We start from the raw sequence: 22,845 nt of genomic DNA, 5'->3' as shown, positions 1-22,845 counted from the left end.
TCTTATCCTTTCTGACGAAGTATATTAGTGAAACATTGCTGGGTTTTTCCCATTTTATATTTTTGCGTATTCTGCTGACACATTGCAGTGCTCCAGCTAAAAATTACTTTGTGAATAATTGCCCATTCACCCCACATTTATACAGTAGAACAAAGAAAAGGAACCCTTTTAATTTGGGTTGGCTAGGTACCTTTATTATCTAACTTCAAGATAATAAGAAAATAAAACTCTGCTTTGCCAGAGTTACCTCTTACTCCTTCCCCTTCTTTCCCAAATACCGTACATATGCACATTCACGTGTACATGCACACTTGTATTTGTACCTAGAGCTTCTGTTGTAGCTTTGTCAACTACCAGTATAACTCCAAGTCTTTGCATGGAATACCCATCCTTCTCTTCCTCCTCCATCACCCTCCTGTGCCTGGAAAATTATTTTCCTGAATGTCCCTGCTCAGATGTCAGGTACTTGGTGAAACCATCTCATTCCCACACAGGTTGAGATAATTGCAGGTGATCTGTGTCCTAACTGAAGTTTGTGAATCTCTCCCTGATAGCACTTACATATTGAGATTAATTTATCTCTTTCCTTGATGCCCAAAGCATGGACACTAATTTACCTTATACTACTATTATGTGGCATCTTCTTTTGTACACACTTGATGCTTTATAAAAATATTGCTAAGCAAGTGTTTAAAAATCTACTTAATGCTTTCATTCTTTTCCCTTTGTGTAAAAATAAGACTTGCTTAACACCTATTTGTTTTATAAATTGTTCAAAAGTAGGGGTAGAGTACAGTTCATTTACTTATTTGACAAGAATTTATTATCTATCCTGTACCAATAATGAACAAGAAAACAGTTCCAGAATAATAATTTTGGTCCAGCTTGACAATCACCCATGTTTACAATATCAGAAAGTTGCTGTTCTACCAAATACTGGTAGGAGCTTGGGCTTTTTGTTGTGGTTTTTTGTTTTTGTTGTTGTACTTTTTAACTCAGAAAGGAAAGGAAGAAAATAAAAAATATTCATATAAATAACTATTGCAGAAAAAAAGATCTGGGTTGGATGCTGGGACCTCCTTCTTCTAAAATGGGAATTAATGGTTTAAACAAAACAAAAAAAAAAGAAAAAAATTAATTATTCTGCTCAATAGTATTTGTCATAATTGCAAAATTTTTTTTTCATCTTCTAAACACTCAAAATCTCCTCTTTAGGAAGCATTGAGATGAGACTGGCAAGAATAGCTAATGCCCTGACTCCCTAAAATGGTGGGGGAAGTCCTGAGAGGCACTCTACTAATGGCCCTCGAAAGCCACACACACTCCAGAACTTGGGCTTTTAAATCAAATAGATAGGGATTGAAATTCCACTTCTGTGTATTAAAGGTGTGGGACCTTTGGCAAATTATAACAGCACAGCTTTTCGTCTATTTCATAGGGATAAGCATACCTATCAAGAGATTATGCAGATTAAGTGAAATCATGAATGTAAAATGCCTAGAACTATGCCTAGCAAATAGTAAGAATTAATAACCAGTAGCTGTTACTTTTTATTTCTCTCATTAAGAAAGGCAGAATTTTTTTGTCTACATATCTTCCCTTTATTTTTTAAAAGGCTAGTATTTTTTAGGGGGAGTGGGGTCGGAAAGTGCAGACAATCTGTATAAACATTTTCTTTGTCCCTCTTTGAAAAAATTGCTGCCTCCAACAACCTTACCAAACAGATTATTGTTTGTCCTCATCAGAGTAGCAATTGCACAGACCTTCCATAGTTTTAAGCAAGATGTTATACACAAGCACAGAAACAACCCCCACATGGTGATTTTGAAAACAGGAAGAGTGAGTTTGTCGCTATTGCTCATTAGCTGCCATTTGTATTTTTTTTTTTTTTGGTTTAAATCGTAATTCAGAGAAGTTCATTTTTTTAAAAATATTTTTATTGAGAAATATCCACACATGCACAGTCCAACCATGTTATACAAGCAATGGCTCACGATATTGTCACATAATTGTGTATTCTTCACCATGACCATTTTTAGAACAATTGCTTTATTCCAGAAAAAGAAATAAAAAGAAAAAAAAGAACGTATGCATCCCATACCCCATACCCCTCCATCTTATTGACCCACAGCATTTCAATCTAACCATTTTTTACCCTTTATCTCCCTCTATTATTTATTTTTTTTTATCTTTTTTTTTTTTTTAACATCTGTCTGTACCCTGGATAAAAGGAACCTCAGACACAAGGTTTTCACAATCACGCAATCACTTTGTAAAAGCTATATAGTTAGACAGTCTTCAAGAATCAAGCCTACTGGCACAGCTCAACAGTTTCAGGTGCTTCTCTTTAACCACTCCAATACACCATAAACTCAAAATGGATCTCTAGATAATGCATAAGAATACCCTCCAGGCTAACCTCTCCACTCTGTTTGAAATCTCTCAGCCACTGAAACTTTATTTTGTCTCATTCAGAGAAGTTAATTTTAATAATAATAAAGTTCTGTGTGTAATGAAAATGCTAGTATCTAGAAAAGATCTAACTCTATGGAATGATTTTCAGACAGAATCAAAAGTGTCGTTTTGACACGTTTGGACACTGACCTTACTTTTAAGTGAAAATGTATAAAACCTGACTAGAAGCTCATTCCATTTTTAATAAATTGTGTCTTAAGTTCCTTTAAATAAATGTTTCCCTCGTACATTTTCAGTCTTTGTTTATAGGTCGTTAATTGTTTGATAGTCTTGGAAACAGAAGTTAGAATTAAGGACTTTAACCCAGATTAATAAATTTCATCTAAAATTAAAATGTAAGCCAACAGAGAAAGATATTCACTTTGCACAACTTCACTTTACACAAGACATTTTTAATGAACGCTTCAGGAGGTAAAGGTAGAAATCCTAAGATGCAGGAGGAGATAGGCAAAAAAGAGTGACTTATGTGACAGCGAACAACATTAGGGCAAAAGACAGTTGTAATGAACAGCAAGTGATATTTATCTTCTGAATTTGCTTTTAGATCAGCATACCATTATGTTTAAAACTCAGTGAAATATATTTCCCTTAGAGTGCCTGTTTATTACTTCATATGGTGTTGATCAAATATTCAGTATCTACTTTTTTTTTGTAGCAGAATTACCTAACTCTAGGAGAGAGGAAATTGAAGCCATTCATTCAGTCTTAAAATCAGAGGTAAGGAAAAGTAAAGACTACTTTAATCTTAGAGTTTTCTTTTTTGGAGACTTGAAAGTTACCCAAACTTTATTTCAATTTCTTTTTAAAATCTCTGCTCACCTCTTCTCCTTTATCTCAGTTTTTTTTTTTTTTAGCTTTATCAGCCTCCAGTATATAAACAGTATACTTATATGTTACTGCAGATTGCTAATTTTTAATATCCCCATTTCTGTTTCTTTATGCTGGAAGTAGGAAAACTGCCAAATGTAGAAATAATAGTGGCAACAATTTATCATTGTCAGTGACTTACTATGTTGTAACATTGTGCTACATTGCAATAGTACATATATTTAAATTTATTAAGAATGCACTTCTGTTTAACAAAGGTGATATTTGGATACATAGATATTAAGAATATAGGTGTAGCAAATTAACTTTACCTTTTTATTCATTGTTAGTAGTGCCTAGTTATGACTTGTTCTGCACGCTGTACTTAATAGGGATGAGAACAACTTGGAAAAGGTTCAAAGAAAAGCCATAAGGAAAATGAAAGGGTGTAAAAGTGTGACCGAAACTTTTATTCTGTATTCGAAAACGAATACAGAAGCTCAACTATTTAACTTTACAATGAGAACACAGGGGACATTTAGTAGTATTTGAGCAAATGATACTTTTAGATGACTGTGGTAAGCAGGTTTTACACTTTAGTGAGCCCATAAAAAGAAAATTGAATTTAAATATAAGAAAATACTTAATGACAATGAACATTGGTCTAGATTTACCAAGGAATTATAGGAGTATTCTGCCTCAATAGAAGGTGGCAGTTTGGTGGCACTTAGAAACCTTGGTATTAATTACCTACTAAATAAAGTAAGTGCTATAGTGACAGAGAAGAACTTAACAGCTTCTTTCTTTGTAGGGCTGAGATAGAAAATCATTCCTATAGTCCCTAAATAGATCCTTGAGAAAGCACTCATTAGTACTTTCATGCCTACCCAGAAAAATTACATGACAGAGGTGTGTATAGTAGCATTAATTTAAGTGAATTCACCAGTGAGCATTTTGGGAAAAAGAATAAAATAAACAGCTCTAATCTGCTCAATGAATGTCTGTTTTGTATAGTGAATTTCTGCTTTGTGTTGAGCTTAAGAAGGGAGATAGAAATCTTCTGTCCCTCTGTTGATTTTAATTCTAATGTTTCTCATAGTGTTATTATTTGACTATGGCAAGTGTGATTCTGGTATTTAGACGTGCTTTTTTTTTTTTTTAATACAACACATCTCTTAAATACAAGCCAGCTTCCTTGATTGGTGCTTAATAAAGATAGCATGAGCTATTCAAATACTGGCGAAACATAGACTCTCAGACTTCCCAAGGGCTTTATTTTCTAGGATAATTTTGACTATACGTGATTCTTGCCTCGTGGACTGACTTGATAACCCATTTTGCATTTTATCCATGTTTAAGCTTGCTACTGTAAGAGAATAAGGCAAAGATAAAAGGTTAAAACCATGAAGCATCTTATATTCTATTCAGAAAATTTCAGTATAGACAAAGGGCAATGTGTTTTCCAGAGAATTTGCTTACAGATGTTAATTTGTAATTGACTATGAAGTAGTTAGGATTCTTCGATTGCAAGTATCTGCCACCAACTTGAGCTAATAAATCTCTGTATACCAAGAAAAATAGTCATCACATTTACCATCTGGGTCCTATTGGATTCTAATTTTAATATTTTTAAGTAATTTTACAAATAATTTATAGAGGTAAGAATAAGTTGGTATTGAAAAACAGCTTTACTAGAAATTTTAATATGAAATGTAAGTATAGTAAGCCTACATATTTATTCCATATATTCCTGTATTTGAGGACATGTGAACCCCAAATAGACAGTGTTTGAATGCAAATAAACTGCTCCTCTCTTGGGCATGAATTGGAATGGATCTATCATGTAAATACTGATTCCAAATTTCATTTACATCTTTAATAGATTTTAGCTCATCATTACTTCTGGTTCTTCTTGACTTGTCTTGTTAGAACAATGCTTTTGAAAACTTTTTGACAGTGTATAATTTTGCTGAAGAGACAATGCCTGCCTTCTTTGCACCATATTTTTATTCTTAGATTTTCAAATATCAATTAGAATGATCAATCCATTGGATTTTTTTCATTTCTGTGTCATCTGTTTCTTTCCAGTTACCTTTATATACATCTGTGTCTTCAACATTTGCCCACTTTGGGATCATAGCAAGTAAATATTAGCATACAAATATATATATAAAATGCAAGAATTCTGTTACATATATTTTTAGCAAAATGAAATGGTTCAGGTCCCTGTCAAAAAATATTGCTGGATATAATATTTTTCTATTGAACTTGATGAGAACAGCATATTTTGTTTTTGTTCTTACAAAAATATTGTTCATTCATTGATTCTTGTGTTTGAGAAAATTCATCTGGGACATTGTCATTTGAAGATTTGTTTGAGAATTTGCTGCTGCAGTCTGTTTCACCATCCTCATTATGCTCTAGTGTGGTGCTCTCTTTTTGTATTTATTTCCTATATTCATCTAATTGTGAATATTTTCCTCTGTTTTCTTTGTTAAAAAATGAAAAATCTTGAATTTTCAATTGTGTTCAATGAAATCTAAAAAAAAAAAGACTATTGAGATAGTATCTTCAGACTGCTTTTGCTTTCTTAAAAAGATGATACAATACTTTGGGCAATACAGTAAGAAAACTGGCCATTTCACTATTGCATCATCTTTCTAGGTAATTCCATCAATTTTCTGTTTTCTTATTATTTTAGACTATTTTAGCATAGTTGGAAATAATTGATGAGTAATGAAGAAATAATTCCTAGGATGATGACATAGTAAAATGTTTCAAGATACAGGAAAAATAAGATCACTAAGCACTCATGATTATTCTTAGATTTACAGAAGGGTCCAATGGGATGAGTTTTATTGTATTAAAAATAAAATTGAAATTTCTTTTTTCTTTCTTTTCAGAGGACCTCTGAAAAGAATAAACTTCATAAATATCTGTCTTTACAACTAGGACTGCTCAAATAAGAAATTCACAAATTAAAATTGGGTCCAGTGGATGCTGATAGCATATCAAGAGTTAAGCAGGATGGGATAATTAAGGATATAGGAGTAGCTCATGGAGTCCCAAAGCAGAAATGTAGCTGGACCTTTAGAAAGCACCACACCCAGAACTGGAGACCATCAGGAATGTCTCTTTTTCTCATTTCTACTCTACTCTGTTCTTTTCCCTGTGTATTTATTGTTCGGTCCATTCAAGTGAGCCTCCTCTGCTCCATAGTCCATATGATAGAAAATCTGGGCACTGACAGCTCGTGACATGTTAAGGCTTCAGTCACATGGAGAAAATTTGTCCTTTGTGTGCTTTCTCCACCTTTCTGACTCTCACTTTGTTGAGAGTTAGGGACAGACAACCAAATAAGTATTGGCTACCCTGAAAGTTTTCAAATTCTGTTTATTAATCAAAGTTAAACAAATAATCTTAAGTATTTTTGTGTGACAAAGCCTGGAATGGACTTTTATGAACAGGTTTGACTTCAGTATATTACGTTGCTTCAATTATGTATAGTATTTTTCATGTTTAACAGCTCACAGAAAATCATGCAGAAACAGTCCATGAGATAGAAAGTAATTAGCTGTATGATCATTGGTTCTGTTTCTCATTGATATTTCTTCAGGATAACAAAGCTCTGTGTTGGTTTCTGAAAATAGAGTTCCAAACTTAGACTCATGAGAATTGTAATTTTTCCTTTGATTTACTCCATTGGTTTTCTGTGGGAGTTAAGAGAATTCATGGTTTTCACATCTGTTGACATAAAAAGTTCCTGGAATCTATGAAGAATACAGATAATATCCCCAAAATGAAGAAGTCCCTACTTCTAGCTGGTACTTTCTTTCCCACCAGTCTCATTTTTTTCTCAATCATTACTATATTAAACTGTGTAGACATATTAGTAGAATTCTTAATAGTATTATGTGTAATATGTGAATTTCTTTTTTGTAGAAAATTTTAGTGTTTGTTTCTCTTTTCCAGTTGTCCTTATTACATTCATTCAAATGACAAGGAATTATAAGAGGTTAAGAGGATTTAATATTTAGGAATGTAAAATTGAAGTAATGAAGACATGCTTTCCAATATCTTAAAATGAAAGACTGTGATCTCTAGATTCATTGAATTATGCTTAGAATATTTTGTGTACTTATAACAGTGGTTTTGCAAATGGAGTTACACTGGTTTCTTCAAATTTGATTTTTCAGCAGTACCTCAGGGAGCCCAGGGGACCGGTAAACATGTAATGTGAGGCTTTAGCCTCCTACTTGTACTTCAACCAGAAATTTTTTTATGAAAAGATTTTTATAAAAAGTTCTACCATTACACACCTATTAGAATGTCTAAAATCCAAAAGTCTGACAATGCCAAATTCTTGTGAGGGTGTAGAAAAGCAGGAGTTCTCATTCATTGTGGGGTGAACTGCAAAATTGCATATCCATTTTGAAAAATAGTTTGGCAGTTTTTTACAAAGCTTAACGTAATCTTATAAGAACCAGCAAGAAGACCCAGCAATCAGGCTCCTAGGTATTTATCTAAATGAATTGAAAATTTAATGTCCACACAGAAATCTCTATACAAATATTTATAGCAGCTTTATTCATAATTGTCCCAAATTGGAAGTAGCCAAGATGTCCTTTAAAAGGTAAATGGATAAACAAATTGTGGTACATCCATACAATGGAATATTATTTAACAATACAAAGAAATTAGATGTCAAACCTTGAAAAACATCAAGGAGATCTGTAAATGCATATTGTTTAGTGAAAGAAGCTAGTCTGAAAAGGCTGTACATACTGTGTGGTTCCAACTATATGGCATTCTGAAGAAGACAATGTAGAGACAGTAAAAGATCATGGTTGCCAGGGATTTGGAGGGAGGTGAGAAGGGATGAAGAGGTGGAGGACAGGGCAATTTTTTTTTTTTAATTAAAAAAAAGTAACACAACATTTAGAAATCATTCCATTCTACATATGCAATCAGTAATTCTTAATATCATCACATAGATGTATGATCATCATTTCTTAGTACATTTGCATTAATTTAGAAAAAGAAATAGCAAGACAACAGAAAAAGAAATAAAATGATAATATAGAGAAAAAAATAAAAATAAAAAATACAAAAAATATATATAAAAAACAAACAAACAAAAAAACTGTAGCTCAGATGCAGCTTCATTCAGTGTTTTAACATAATTACATTACAATTAGGTAGTATTGTGCTGTCCATTTTTGAGTTTTTGTATCTAGTCCTGTTGCACATTCTGTATCCCTTCAGCTCCAAATACCCATTATCTTACCCTGTTTCTAACTCCTGATGGTCTCTGTTACCAATGACATATTCCAAGTTTATTCTCTAATGTCAGTTCACATCAGTGGGACCATACAGTATTTGTCCTTTAGTTTTTTGCTAGTCTCACTCAGCATAATGTTCTCTAGGTCCATCCATGTTATTACATGCTTCATAAGTTTATTCTGTCTTAAAGCTGCATAATATTCCATCGTATGTATATACCACAGTTTGTTTAGCCACTCGTCAGGACAGGGCATTTTTTAAGAGCAGTGAAACTATTCCATATAGATATTACCATAATGGTGGATACATAACATTGTACATTTGTCAAAACCCAAAGCACTGTACAGTGTAAAGAGTGAACCCTGATGTAAACTATGGACTCCGATTAATAATTTATTAATACTAGTTCATCAGTAGTAACAGATATGTCACACTAATGCAAGATGTTAATAATAGGGGAAACTGTGAGGGGTCAAGTATTTTTCTTTAAACCTAAGACTGCTAAAAAATAAATATTTGAAAAATTAGCAAAGTTCTGTTTGGGGAAGAATCAAAGACTCAAATATGTAATCTAGTTAATTAACAAATGTGTATAACCTAGTATATTCATTTACCTACTATATGCTAGACACTAGGTATACAGAGATGGGGGAAACATTGATTAGTGGCTTTTTCTTAGTAGAATAGTAAACTGAACAATTTTTTGTTTTTTTACTTTGGTTCAGAATTAAGTATGATCTCTGTTGTAGTTTGCTAGCTGCCGGAATGCAACATACCAGAGATGGATTGGCTTTTAATAAAAGGGAATTTATTTCATTAAAAACGTATATAGTTCTTTAGAGGAAACACAGCCAACTTTCAACTAAGGTTCTTTCTTACTTGGGAAGGCATGGGGTGATCTCTGCTGGCCTTTTCTCCAGGCCTCTGGGTTCTGACATCTTTCCCTGGGGTGATCACTCCTTTCTGCATCTCCAAAGGCCTGAGCTGAGCTGCTAGTGCTGAGATGAGGTATGCTGAGCTATTTGGGCTTTGCTAAGTTGAGCTCTCTCATTTAAGCACCAGCGAATTAAATCAAATGTCATTCATTGCAGCAGACACACCTAGCCTACTGCAGATGTAACAGCGGCAGATGAGGTTCATAGGCCATTGGCTCATGTCCACAGCAATAGAATTAGGTACCTTCACCTGGCCAAGTTGACACCTGAATCTAACTACCACAATCTCTATAAACTTTTGTATTAAATTTGAACTTTCATTTGAAAATGTATTTTTAAGGACAAGATTATGCCTGAGATTTTTAATATTTCATTTTTTTAATGAAGTGATATAATGTTTTTCAGAATGCCATATACATAACTATTACTGACGTATTTTACTTTAAGTCTTTTTGTTGAAAATACTTTTTTCTTCACTTCTAGAATGAGAGACTTAAAAAACTTTGTATAGATCTGGAAGAGAAGCATGAAGCATCAGAGCTTCAAATAAAGCAGCAATCTACAAGTTACCGAAATCAATTACAACAGAAAGAGGTAAAGGTTATTACAGTTATTCATATTATTTCTACTGTAATGTATTTAGAAAGGTATTAAAGAGTTATAATATACATCAAGCTTCTTTTAGATACATAGAAGTATTGAAAGGGTGTTGACTATAATTATTTTCAACTCAGTTTGATATAAAAAATTTAACAACAATAAGCTTTTCTACTAAGATTATTGCATAAGCTAACCTTCGTGGAGTTTAATTTCTACTTTCCCAATGGAGAAAGGTCTTTGTATAAAATATCTTCAGGCATCTGTTGCTTATAATTTCTAATTTGGTGAAATATAACTTCTCAACTATTTACTTAAAGTTGCTTTAAATCAGTGCTATCATTACTAATGACATTTTCTTTTTTAAACTATGATTACAGATATATATATTGGCATCTACTTGATTTTCCTCAGAAAAATGATATTGCACATATTATAGTTTTTTTTAATTAAGAAAAAAATATGACAAGAAAGAAACACAAACATTCTTTATTTTTTTATTTTTTTCATTTTACATGGGCAGGCACTGGGAATCAAACCTGGGTCCTCTGGCATGGCAGGCAAGCATTCTTGCCTGCTGAGCCACCGTGGCCTGTCCAAACACAAACATTCTTAACATATGATCATTCGGTTCTACATATATAAACAGTAATTCATAATATCATCACATAGTATGCATATTATAGTTTAATGTTAGTATTCTGTAAAGTTTGTGTATGTCTTTCGTTTGATTGAAATGTTTATTTTAGAATTGGCTTATATTTTCTTTGCAGTGCTGCTTATACATATTATATAATTTAATCATTGTTATCTGAATTCTTAAAATATAGACCATGACCCCATGTTTTATACTGTTGAATTCTCTTTAGTGTTTAGTATATAAGTGGAGTTCAGTAAACACTTAAAGTGAATTGAACCATTTCCTTTTATTATCCAAATGGCTTTGATGTTCTTCAGTTTGTTGATTAAATGTTCATTTCTACCACACTTTTGTATTTTGGCTTTTTATTTAGGCACATTTATTTCTAGTTCTTCTAGTGATACCCTAAGGTGAAAAATAAAAGTAAACCCGTTAGAGATAAACACTTAAAATAGTGCTTTTCAGACCATCTGTGGTGAGGGGGTGAGGACAAGTGTTTTTTTTCATTTTCAGTCTGTTGAGGGTTGATAACTTTCATAAAATACACTAAAAATTAATTACTGCAAAATAAATAAATACAGAAAAGCAAGCTAATAAGCCCATTTTTAAAAGATTCAATAGATATAAAATTAATCTGTCATATTGCTTTAAAAGTCTTTAAATCTTATTCATGGCACCAGTTCATGGACCACATTTTGAGTAGCACTGATTTATAGGGCACTATGATAGAACAGTAAATGCTACCTAGGGCTATACAGTAGAATCATAAGGGACCCTTTTAAAATAAACACATGTTCAAGCCCTCCCAGGAGATTCTGATTTTGTATACTGGAAAAGGGGCTTGGTATTGGTATTTTTCAGAAGCTCTGTAGGTAATTGTGATTTGTATCCCCTGGTTGAAAATTTTGTTTGTGGAAAATTTTGGCATTTTATTTTCTAGTTAACTATTGTTCTAGAAATAAAATTAAGCATTCAGCATTTAGAAATGCCTGTTTGCTATTAGAGCTTGCATTTGTGTAATTCTACAACTTGATGTAAAAGTCTGTTGTGTATTGAGAATTTTCTTTGTATTATAGCTGCATTTGAAAAAATGTGAATTTCAGTACTTTTTACTAGGATGAAAAATAATACATGAATACACTTTTTTTTGATTTTTTTAAATACACTTTAGATCTGCTATTTTCTAAATTTATTTGCTGTCTTCATTGTGATAAAGATACAATTTACCTCATTATTTATAGACAAATGAATGTAATTGATGTATACTACTATAAATTGATGTATATTACTAGAGTATATAGGAAAAGGACTCTAATATGAAAAGCTTGTTTGTTTTGACATACATATATTTGGTTTTTGTTTGTCTAATTGCTTGTCTTTACACATGCAGAAAAACTTACTTGTTGGCTGTCTTCCCAGTGTTAGATTTTCCTCAGTTGTGGCAGAGAGTCTTCTGGACTAGTTTGAATATTTTACAGATGTCTTATTTTTCTCTTGTTTACTCACTTCTATTTCTTGGGTAATTCTTCACTTGGAATGGATGTCACACTATGATAGGTCCTATGTTCATAGTTTCTTTTGGATCATGACTTGGTGTTGTTACCCTCTAGTCTAAACACTCTTCTCAGGATTTCAGAATTTTTATACTGTTCTGTCCCTGAGTAGAGTCAGTTTATCACTAATTCCTCTCTGCCAAGGCTAAAGGAAGGGCCTCTTTCAATGTATGATTTCCTTCTTAGACTCATGGACTAAAAATCTTGGGTGTGTTACCTTATCTAAAAAGATTGGATTAATAAAGCAAAGCACTTTTCCAGCTGTGCTGTACAGAGCAGTACAAAGTTGCCTCTGATTCACAGTGTGTTTTTAGCCTAAACCCAGCCACATTCAGTTATGTAAGACTCTTCCAACACAAGATGTTCCGAGAAAACTTTCCAGAATGCAGGCTGACACCAGCTTTCCTTTTCCCATTATCTAAGGTCAGAGAATCACAAACAGAACTCTAAGAAATTACCTATGCTATTCCATACATAGAAAAAAGAAAATTCATGTTTAATTGAGAAATTCGTTAGAGTGAAATTCTTATCTCCATACTCTTTGAAACATTATTTATGCTTTAGCTATGGTAGTTGTTTTTGTTTTTTAAATAATAATCTTATGGGTAGAATGTTCTAGAAGAGTTGGATCCAGCTAATAGAGTACTCTCTTAAATTATTTAATGTGTAATATTATGAAACTACAAAATGGTCAGTATGGTTATTTTAGAGTACCTTTTCTAAAACATGAATTATAAATATATAGGTAGAGATCAGCCATCTTAAAGCACAACAGATTGCACTACAGGATCAGCTGGTGAAGCTGCAGTCAGTCGCTCAGTCAGTACATTCAGGAACTGACAGTGTACCAGCAACCACTGCATCATCTTCATTTGGCTATGCTTCAGCTTTCCACGGTGATGACATGGACTTTGGTGACATTATTTGGTCACAACAAGAAATAAACAGACTGTCAAATGAAGTTTCAAGACTTGAATCTGAAGTTGGTCATTGGAGGCATGTTGCTCAGGTGTGTAAAATTTTCATGGGTTTTTGTAAACTAGGGGTGAGTAGAAATACTGGCAATATTTGTAGAATAGTTGCTTTTTATATCAGAAAGTACCCTGGACTAGGAAATAGAAAACCTGCATGTACTCTTATTCTGCCAATGGCTTTCTAAGGAAATTTTGGTCAGCTCATTTTACTCTCTTGCTTGTTTCTACTTTTGTACAATGTTTGGGATAAATTTTCAAAATATTTTTAAAGCAACAAAACCTTTTTTTTTTCCTTTTTGATAAAATAAAAAGTTATAATCCCAGGACTCAAAAGAGGTCAAAATGGAGTTGCTCTGTTTGAACCACCCCTTTTTCCTCTGTAGACCCTGAGACTCCAAGGCACTGGGTTGAAACCCCTCATTTACATGGCATCTGAGGTTTCTGTTAGCTCCAGTTGTATGTAAAATGAAAATATGATATTTGGTATTATAAAATAAGTTAAACAATTCTGATGTTTTTCAGGGATTAGAAATTAAATCCTTATTGTTTAGGGCTGTAAACTTTCTTCCAAGGAACACATTTTGTGTTATATAAATATTTTGTGTACTTTTGAGGTTGTCAATAGTCATGAGACCCAGAATAAACAGAAACATTATTCACTTGGATTGAATTTTATCAATGGGGAAAAAATATGTTAGTAAAGATATTATTTTCTACCTTTTTGTGATTGTGATCTAGTTATATTAAGAGGGAACCATTGTAGTTAAAATTAACCCCTTCCCAAGTTGCTACTCATTTTCAACACCCATAATGAACCTTAGAGAGGATAATATGTTTGTCCATCTTACCTTCACAAAACTAGTTCTTAAACTTTATGTAAAAATAACACAAACTCCCGGGGAGCTTGATAGTATTGTAGATGTCCTGTCCTGTCTTTAGGGATTTCAATCCAGCAGCCTATTTTAGGGTGTTGGTACAAATACTCCAGATGATTCTGATAATCTGTGGAACACATTTTAAGAAACATTATATAGGGTAAGAATTCATAAGGAAGAGATGGATTTTTGGTATGTTCACTTCAGTATATTTTGGATGCTTACTATTGCTCTGTACTGAGATATAAAAACGTAAAGGCAGAATTGGGACTTTTCAGGATACTTGATTTTCTAGCAAGGCATAATAAAAATTAATATCTGTATATATTTTATAAAATGCTTTCATATATGTTATCCCAATATATATTATATTAGCCTTAATAACTATGTGAGGTATTTATTACCTGTACTTTGCACATAATAAAACTAAAAGTTTAAGTAATACACCCTTTGTCATAGTGATTGTTTTTTTTTTTTTTTTTTTTTTTTTTTTAATTTTTATTACATGGGCAGGCACCGGGAATCGAACCCGGGTCCTCGGGCTTGGCAGGCAAGCATTCTTACCTGCTGAGCCACCGTGGCCCACATAGTGATTGTTTCGATTCAAACATGTTCTGCAACTCCAAATTCCTTTGTTCAGGCATACAGCAGCTTTTGACTCAATAACACTCTACACAGTAAAGGTTAATAAAGATAAATGCACATACAGCCTTGAATGAGAAAGGAAGAATCAAAAAGTCCTTTTATTTATTTGTCAAATAAAAGGTTATTATTTATTGGGCTAAGGATCTTCTGGGTAAAATCATTAAAACTTTTTTTTATTGACTTATTATTAGTATTGAGTATCTTCATTTTAGAATTTTCCTTGTAGAAAGCTGCTAGTTTATCATCAAATCTACATTTTGTCAAGTTAAGTAAAATAGTCTTTTTTTTTTTTCCTTTAGAACTTTGGTTATTTTTTGAAAGTATTGTCTCCCTAGTTAAACTCTGGAATGTTATCTTTTATTTATTGTAGATTACTCACTATTGGTCTAGATTCTATAAAAGGTACTGGACATTTTTAAGCCAGAATCTGTCTGAGAAATGTCTGCTTTTTGAAAAGTATCTTAATAAAATTAATTTGTGACTTTCTATTTTATAAGAAAATCAATATGTTTTTCTAATTCTTTTTTTCTGATCTAGACTGCTAAAGCACAAGGAGCAAATAACTCTGATCAAAATGAAATCTGCAAACTGCAAAATACTATCCAGGTAAGAAAGATTGTTGGAAAATTAGTTATTATATATAAAAATTTGCTTATTAAAGGTTTAAGTCTAAATTAGTAAAAGGCTCAGTTATGAAAGTAATGATAGACGTTATGCCATTTATTTCTTTTTCAAATTTTGTATGTTCTTTATTCTTTATAACAAGGGATATAAACATATCACTTTCCAAAATCATTTAGTTTTGAACATTTATTTACTAAGTAGCATTTATTTTTTAAGTCTGTACTTTCTCCTGTATCTCTTAGAACTGTTTTTACTAAACCAGAATCCTGAGATTGCTGAAATTTCAGGGTTTAAGGTTAAAGGGTATCCATCAAATAAAATGCTAATACTATTCATTGTAAAATATTATTTCACCTTAGAGTTAGAATTTTGCTTTTGTTTTAAGAAAAGCCTTAGCTACATATATTTATCACTGGCCATGGATTGTTTTTAATCTGCAAATTATTGTCAGATACAGAATTTTCAGTTTTTTGTTTTAGTATTATTACAGTACTAGCATGGGTGGGTTCCAGAATCAGACCTGCGTTTGAATTCTAGCTCTGCTATTTGCCAGCTGTGCTACTTTGGATAAGTTAATTAACCTTTCTAAGCTTCTATTTTCTCATCAAATAGAAAATATTTATAATATTAATCATAATACCTATCTTATAGGATTTCTTAGGGATTAAATATAAGCTTTTAGCCCAGTTCTTGGCATATAGAAAATGCATAGGATTAAAGAATAACTTTCACTTGTTTTCTCAGGAAATAAAAGCTTATTTCTAGATTAGAATTCTTGTTAAAAGCAACAAAATCTGTCCCTAAGTAAAGTAAAAGAGGATTTACTGGGAAAACCTAATGTAGTCTCCAGGATTGAAGGAGTTGATCACTCTGGCCTCAAGAAGGACAAAGATGGGAACTGTGTCAGGGATCTGGGTAGCGAGACACAGTGGGCAGTCTCTCTTCAGGGTGCAGCTATCATAATGCTTTCAGACCAACAAGTTTCCCTTTGAGGCCTCAGCTGAAGATGCACATTTCTGAGAAAGAGATTGGTGGACTCAATTTGCTTGACAGAGCACCTCTGTTGACAGTTTGGGAAGCCATCAAAACTGATAGAAAGAAAGTCCAAGTGAGGGAAGAATAAGACTAATAGGACAACAGGTGCAGATTGGCCAGTGGTTGACACTGGTATTGGTGGGATGTGTCGTTAGGAGGAAGAGAAACTCATGGTCACAGATACTAAGGAAAAAAATATTTTTTTTTGCTTGCCTTTTGTTTCAGTTTTTTTCTTGCATTTAAAATAGAGAAACTGCCCTGAAAGTCCAAGAAAGATGAGGGTAGAGTCTTTCAGAATCTTCCTGATTTTGAACCTGTGTTAAAATTTTTTTTAGTCTTAGCGCTTTCTGAGAATTATTTTTAATAATATGGACTTAGGAAAATAGTAATATAAATAGCTAATGTAAACCTAGGGATCATAATAAATATGTTAATTTTATGTTTCTATTTTTTAAGGAACTTAAACAGAATCTAAGTCAGGGAATTGATGACCATCAACATGAAATGTCAGTATTGCAGGATGCACATCAACAGAAATTGACAGAAATAAGTCGCCGGCATCGTGAAGAATTAAGTGACTATAAAGAACGAATTGAAGAACTTGAAAATCTGTTACAGCAAGGTTCTTGTTTTTATTACCAGTTTTAACATTTTAGATGACATAATTAATGATAAACCTAGCACTCTTAACACCAGGACACTGCTGTAAACATGAGCTAGATGAATTCTCCTAGTCTACAAAAAAATTGCAGTGGCTGCCAGTATATTCAAGATTTTGGCAAAAATGAAAAGATCCTTTTGCTTTGGTGGTAAAGTTATAATTCATAGATTTCTTTCCATTGTTTAGTGGTCATAAATGATTAGCGATATTTTCAGTTTCTTTCAAACTTGGATATATAGGCTTTTTAGTAGTTAATTCAAATAATAGCTTTCCTATTTAAAAAAAGTGCTTAGTCTATTATAGTAATTTTTGACTTTTCTTTTTAAGCCTTTCAAGTTCTGAAGCCTATTAAGTCTGTTAGTAATATGTAGGTATATTTCTTGGTACTTGACAGTTGATGACCTTTATTTTTCTTTGTTTTAGGTGGTGCAGGAGTTGAAGTAACTGACCACTCTAAAATTCATGAGATGCAAAAAACTATTCATGTGCTACATACTGAAAAAGTAGAGTCTGCAAAAAAACTTGAAGAAGTACAGGATCAAGTAAAAGACATAAATAAAAAATTAACTTCTGTAGAAAATGAAAGAGATGTTTTGAGGAGAGAACAAGAACTGTTAAATGTGGAAAAGAGACAGATAATTGAAGAATGTGAGAAACTGAAACTGGAATGTAGTAAATTGCAACCTTATGTTACGAAGCAAAGTGATACTGTGACAGGAAAGGAAAGAATTCTCCCACAGAGTACATCAATGGAAGAAGTGTTCAGACTACAACAAGCTCTGACTGGTATAAAATATTTGGAACTTATTTCACATTGGTATTTCATTGCATATTAGTTGTTTTCAGAGACAGAATGGCCTAAGAAATAAACACGTGATTAACTGAATATTCTTCCTGGAAATGGAGTACGCATGGAAGTGACTATGGAATTTGAGTAGGAATGTTTGTTTTGAATTCACCGTCACAGTTAATAGATGGCAAATAGCAATTGTCTACTGAAAAACAGTTAAGCTAGGTGTCTCTCAACTTCCTTTCTCATCCTTTCAGTATTTGCATGGAACTTGTTGATTTAGGAGGCCATGTAGATTTCTGAGAAATATTTGTGTACTAGACATTTTTGTGAGGAAGTATGGGTCTGTTTCTGTTAATCTGTATAGAATCAAACACTTCTGTTTGTTACTGAGTACAGCCTTCCTTCTCCAATAATTTGTGTTTTCTTTTGAAATAATCTTGCCTGTATCTTAACAAAGGCCCGAGTGATAAGAGTCATGGGTCTTCCACTGTTTTCTGTGCTCTGGATGGTATTTAGTATATTATACCAGTGTTTTGTGCCACAAAAAGTAAGTACTGAATGAAATATACCCAACTCCAGTGTTCATTCATGCCAGGAAAACATAATTGGAGCTCTTCAGCTGAAAAGATTCCTTTTGTTTTTTACTGTGTCTTCTTCTTACAACATTCATTAGGAACTCATTCATTCCTGCTCTCGAGCTTTCCAGCCCTTATGTGTTTCCCAGTCCACATCTGTCTTCCTTGCCCAGGTCTTTATATGAGTTTCTACCTTGGATGGCCGGCTCTCTTCACATCACATGGATAGTCACATTAAAGTTATGTTCAAAGTAAAGTCATCATGTCCTTTTCCGCTTCCTTTCCTTACCTTAGTGGTTGGTAGTGTTTACCAGTCATCCAAAGCAGAAAGCTGGGGAAGTCATCTCCTAGCAAGTCCTGTAAGTTCTAACTCCTTGGCTTCTCTGGCTTAGTGATATTTTAGGATTATATCGCAGAGAAGTTCTAGGATTTCTCACAGATACCTCAATCCTTGGAGCTGCCATACAGGCAAAGGAATTCTAGATATCATTCTCACTTAGCTTCAATCAAAGTAGCACTTCTTTTAAAAAAAACTAATTAATTATACATATTGGGTAATTCTATATGAATTTTATTTACTTAAAAAACAAACCTACTGTCCTTACCCACCCCATTTACCATCTCCATTACCACTGATTTGCTTTAGCCACTCATAATTTCTTAATGGTGCAGAATAGGCCAATGGTTAAGAACATGACTGGGTTGGAAGAAAAATCGATCAGTAACTAACTGCCACTGGTTAAGTTAGTTAACATTCCTGGGCCTTGGTTTTTTCTCTGTTAGATTGAAATAATACTGTCTTCCTCATAGTTATAATGAGTATTATATGAGTTACTAACCACCAAGTTCCCTTTACAAGCGTCTTGCAGATGTAAGCATTGTTACTGGTCTCGTGATTCCTTGTTCAATCTATTTTTCTTTTTCATTTTGCAGCCAGAATGATTTTTCAAAAGTGCAAAGCAGGGTATTCCCCTACTTTTAGAACTTTGTGGCCCTCTATGGACTTAAGGATAAAGTCTAAATGTCTTATATGGGCCTATAATGTCCTTCATGATTTTCATGTATGCCTCTTCAGTTTCAAGCCTTCCCATTCTCCTAACATTCTAAGTATAGCCATACTGAACTTTTTGTAGCTCTTTAAATCAGCAATGCCTCTCTTAGCTCAGTTGCCTTTGCATTTGCTGCTCTCTCTGTGTGGAGTGTCTTTCTACCTTTCTGTCAGCTAACTCTTAATATATTAAAATTCAGTTTAGGTACCTCCACTGGGAGGTGCTGCTGCCTTCCTGGTGCAGTACCTTTCTCTCCTAGTCTGGATTAGGTGCTTCTCCATTTTGCTCTCACCAGCACCTTGTGCTCCTTGTGTCGCTGTATTGTAATCATAAATGTGTTTGTCTTCCCCTCTGAGTTGTAAACTCCTTGAGAGTGACGACTAAATTTTTCCATCTTGTTGTGGAGTATCTGGACTCCTAGTAAATGATCAATTACTGTTTCTTGATTGAATATTAAATGAGTTACTTTGGCTGAATTCATAGTATTCTGTTTTTGTGCTCCTCTTCCAGAAACTCTTCTATTTATGGATCTACCCATAATAGAGTTAATGGTGTTTTTGTCAGCAGTAATGTCTAAATTATTTTAGTTAATTGAGAGATTATTATATTATTACATGTAAATTTTTGAAGTCCCCCCTTAACCTTAGAGTCATTTTGAAACATAAGTTGTTGTTAATATTTTTTCAAGGCAATGCTTATAACTCATTCAGAATGCAGTTATTCTTTCTTATACTACTCTATAAAATTAGATTTTAACTTGGTTTTTAACTTTCATTAATAGTATGATTTCTTAGGTACAGTAAAAATATGTTTCATTCACAACTGTTTGTGCTCACTAGTTGTGTGCTTATAAATATACTTTATTATTATTTTTTATAATTTTGTGAATATATTGTGAGAATGCTTATATTATTTCTATATTTACATGAGATGAACAGCATTTACAAACAGTTGTAACATTCAGAGAACTATATAATTAAAAAGTCATTATCTTTTTCCTTTATGTCATGTACTCTATTTTCTTTTTTTTTAAACAGTAGCAAAGACATGTTTAATTTAAAAAGTCAAAAACAGGAAATATTAGCCTGAAGTGGCAAATTTTCAAACACCAATCTATGTAAAAATGTTTAAATAGTGATGTTACTCCAAAAATAGATATTTATTCTATTTTTTTCTATTTGCAACAGTTTTATAAAGGCAAACAAACACCTGCAATTGAGGTAGAAAAGCCAAATTCTTTTGGATTAAAATACTCTTCTTATGTTTTATTTATTTGCTTATTTTTTATATAGACAGGCACCGAGAATTGAACCCGGGTCTCCAGTATGGAAAGCGAGAATTCTGCCACTTGAGCCCCTGTTGCACCGCCCTCTTCCTATGTTTTAATAGCATCTTCTATACAATATTAAATGAATTCTAATTGTTTCAAAAATTTTAATTCACAAATATATTACTTTACAAAACTTAATTTAAAATACTGAAAATTTTTTTTGTTAAAAGACACTTAGCCTTGGGCAGGCCATGGTGGCTCAGCAGGCAGAGTTCTTGCCTCCCATGCCAGAGACCTGGGTTCAATTCCTAGTGCCTACCCATGCAAAAAAAAGACACTTAGCCTTGACAATTATCTCACATTCAAAATATTGTGCAGAAAAATCTGAATTCGCCATATATATTACATAAAAGTAAGCTATATATTTACATTTTCAAAAGTAGTTTAGAAGTTGAAGTTAAGCCAACTGCTACTAATGGTCCCCTTTAAGCAGTGTCTGCTAGTACTCTCTCTTCACAATCAGCCTTTAAATAGGACCAGTTTTCACTTTCAAATCATGTAACTAGTAAATGATTTAATTAAAGGGAAATAAAAATTCGATCCTCTTAATTCAGTGTAAACAAATGTATTTTTTTCCTTTTTTAATTATGAAAAATAATATACATGCAAAAAAGCAATAAATTTCCAAGTACATTTTAACAAGTACTTATACAGCAGATTTTAAAGTTTGGTATGGGTTACAGTTCCATGATTTTTCATTTTTTCTTCTAGCTGTTCCAAGACACTGGAGACCAAAAAAAATAGCAATATATTGATTCAGCAATCATACTCATTTGTTAAATCCTATCTTCTCTATTATACTCTTCCCTATCTTTTTTTGTGAAAAATAACGTATATACAAAAATGCAATAAATTTCAAAGTACATTGTAACAATTAGTTATAGAATAGATTTCAGAGTTTGGTATAGGTTACAATTCCACAATTTTAGGTTTTTATTTCTAGCTGCTCTAAGGTACTAGAGACTAAAAGAAGTATCAATATACTGATTCAGCACTCATACTCATTTGTTAAACTTAACCTTGTCAGTATAACTCTACCATCACTTTTGATCTTTCTCTCCCTCTTTAGGGATATTTGGGCTATGGCCATTCTAACTTTTTCATGTTGGGAGTGGCTGTCAAAAATATGGGATTGGGGATGGAACTAGTTGATGTTCTGGAAAGACTAGCCACTCTGTATTTCAGGACTTACCTGGGCCAGGGACCCATCTGGAGGTTGTAGGTTTCTGAAAAGTTATAGCAGTGCATGGAACTTTTGCAGAATCTTATATAAATTCTTTAGTATTGGCAGGAATGGTTTTGGTTGGGATTTGGCAAGTTATGAGAGTAGCAGTGTCTTACAAGCTTGTGTAAGAGTGACCTCCAGAGTAGCCTCCCAACTCTAAACAAATGTATTTTAAAAGTGTTTTCATTGAGGGAAAACTAACAGACAAAAAAAAAAATCAAAATTTGAAAAATAAACCTGAAACGGTAAATATTTGAAGTATTCTTTTCAGCACATTTCTAATAAGATTGTCTTCTGTTTTCAGATTTTTAAGGATTGAAAATTTCCTGTTAAAATGGAAATTCTAACATCTTTATATTTTTATTTTCTTATAAAAATAAACAGGGCTATATTAAAAAATGTACTTTATTTTAATAGAATTGCTTTTCTGAGTTTAATATAAGGGTAATTATTGTTATTTTAAAGGTTTAAAATGTCAATGAATTCTTTTGTTGTTTTTACAGATGCTGGAAATGAAATAATGAGACTGAGCAGTTTAAACCAGGTAAAGTCATTTTAAGGGAAAAAATTTGGTGTGAGTTTACTATGAAAATGTATTATGATTTATTGCAATTGTTTATTTTGTGCTTTTTATCCATTCATGTGAACTTGCCCCTAGGAACTTTCACCCCAATAATTTTATGTTTGCTGATTAATAGAAGAAAATTTTTCCATTATAAATCAGCATAATTTAAAATAATCTATAATTGAAAAGTGCTAGTATATCTTA

At 32.7% G+C, this 22,845-nt stretch overlaps 1 protein-coding gene across 2 annotated transcripts in view; it reads left to right on the top strand.

Annotated features, from left to right (window-relative positions):
- TRIP11 (thyroid hormone receptor interactor 11) overlaps positions 1-22,845 on the top strand; it is an 85,436-nt gene that overhangs the window by 978 nt on the left and 61,613 nt on the right. Inside the window, exons 2-8 of one of the 2 annotated variants that reach the window (XM_077123376.1) lie at positions 3,134-3,192; positions 9,984-10,094; positions 13,036-13,299; positions 15,322-15,390; positions 16,900-17,065; positions 17,528-17,890; positions 22,580-22,620. In XM_077123376.1, the coding sequence (XP_076979491.1) occupies positions 3,134-3,192; positions 9,984-10,094; positions 13,036-13,299; positions 15,322-15,390; positions 16,900-17,065; positions 17,528-17,890; positions 22,580-22,620 (1,073 nt within the window). Of the gene's footprint in view, positions 1-3,130; positions 3,193-9,983; positions 10,095-13,035; positions 13,300-15,321; positions 15,391-16,899; positions 17,066-17,527; positions 17,891-22,579; positions 22,621-22,845 lie in introns of both variants that reach the window. The other variant, XM_077123375.1, reaches the window with a different exon arrangement.

This window comes from Tamandua tetradactyla, chromosome 12 (genome assembly GCF_023851605.1).
Source record: "Tamandua tetradactyla isolate mTamTet1 chromosome 12, mTamTet1.pri, whole genome shotgun sequence".
In the NCBI taxonomy this organism is placed as follows: domain Eukaryota; kingdom Metazoa; phylum Chordata; class Mammalia; order Pilosa; family Myrmecophagidae; genus Tamandua; species Tamandua tetradactyla.
The sequence above is the reverse complement of the archived record's forward strand: the minus strand, read 5'-3'. Positions and strand labels throughout refer to the sequence as shown.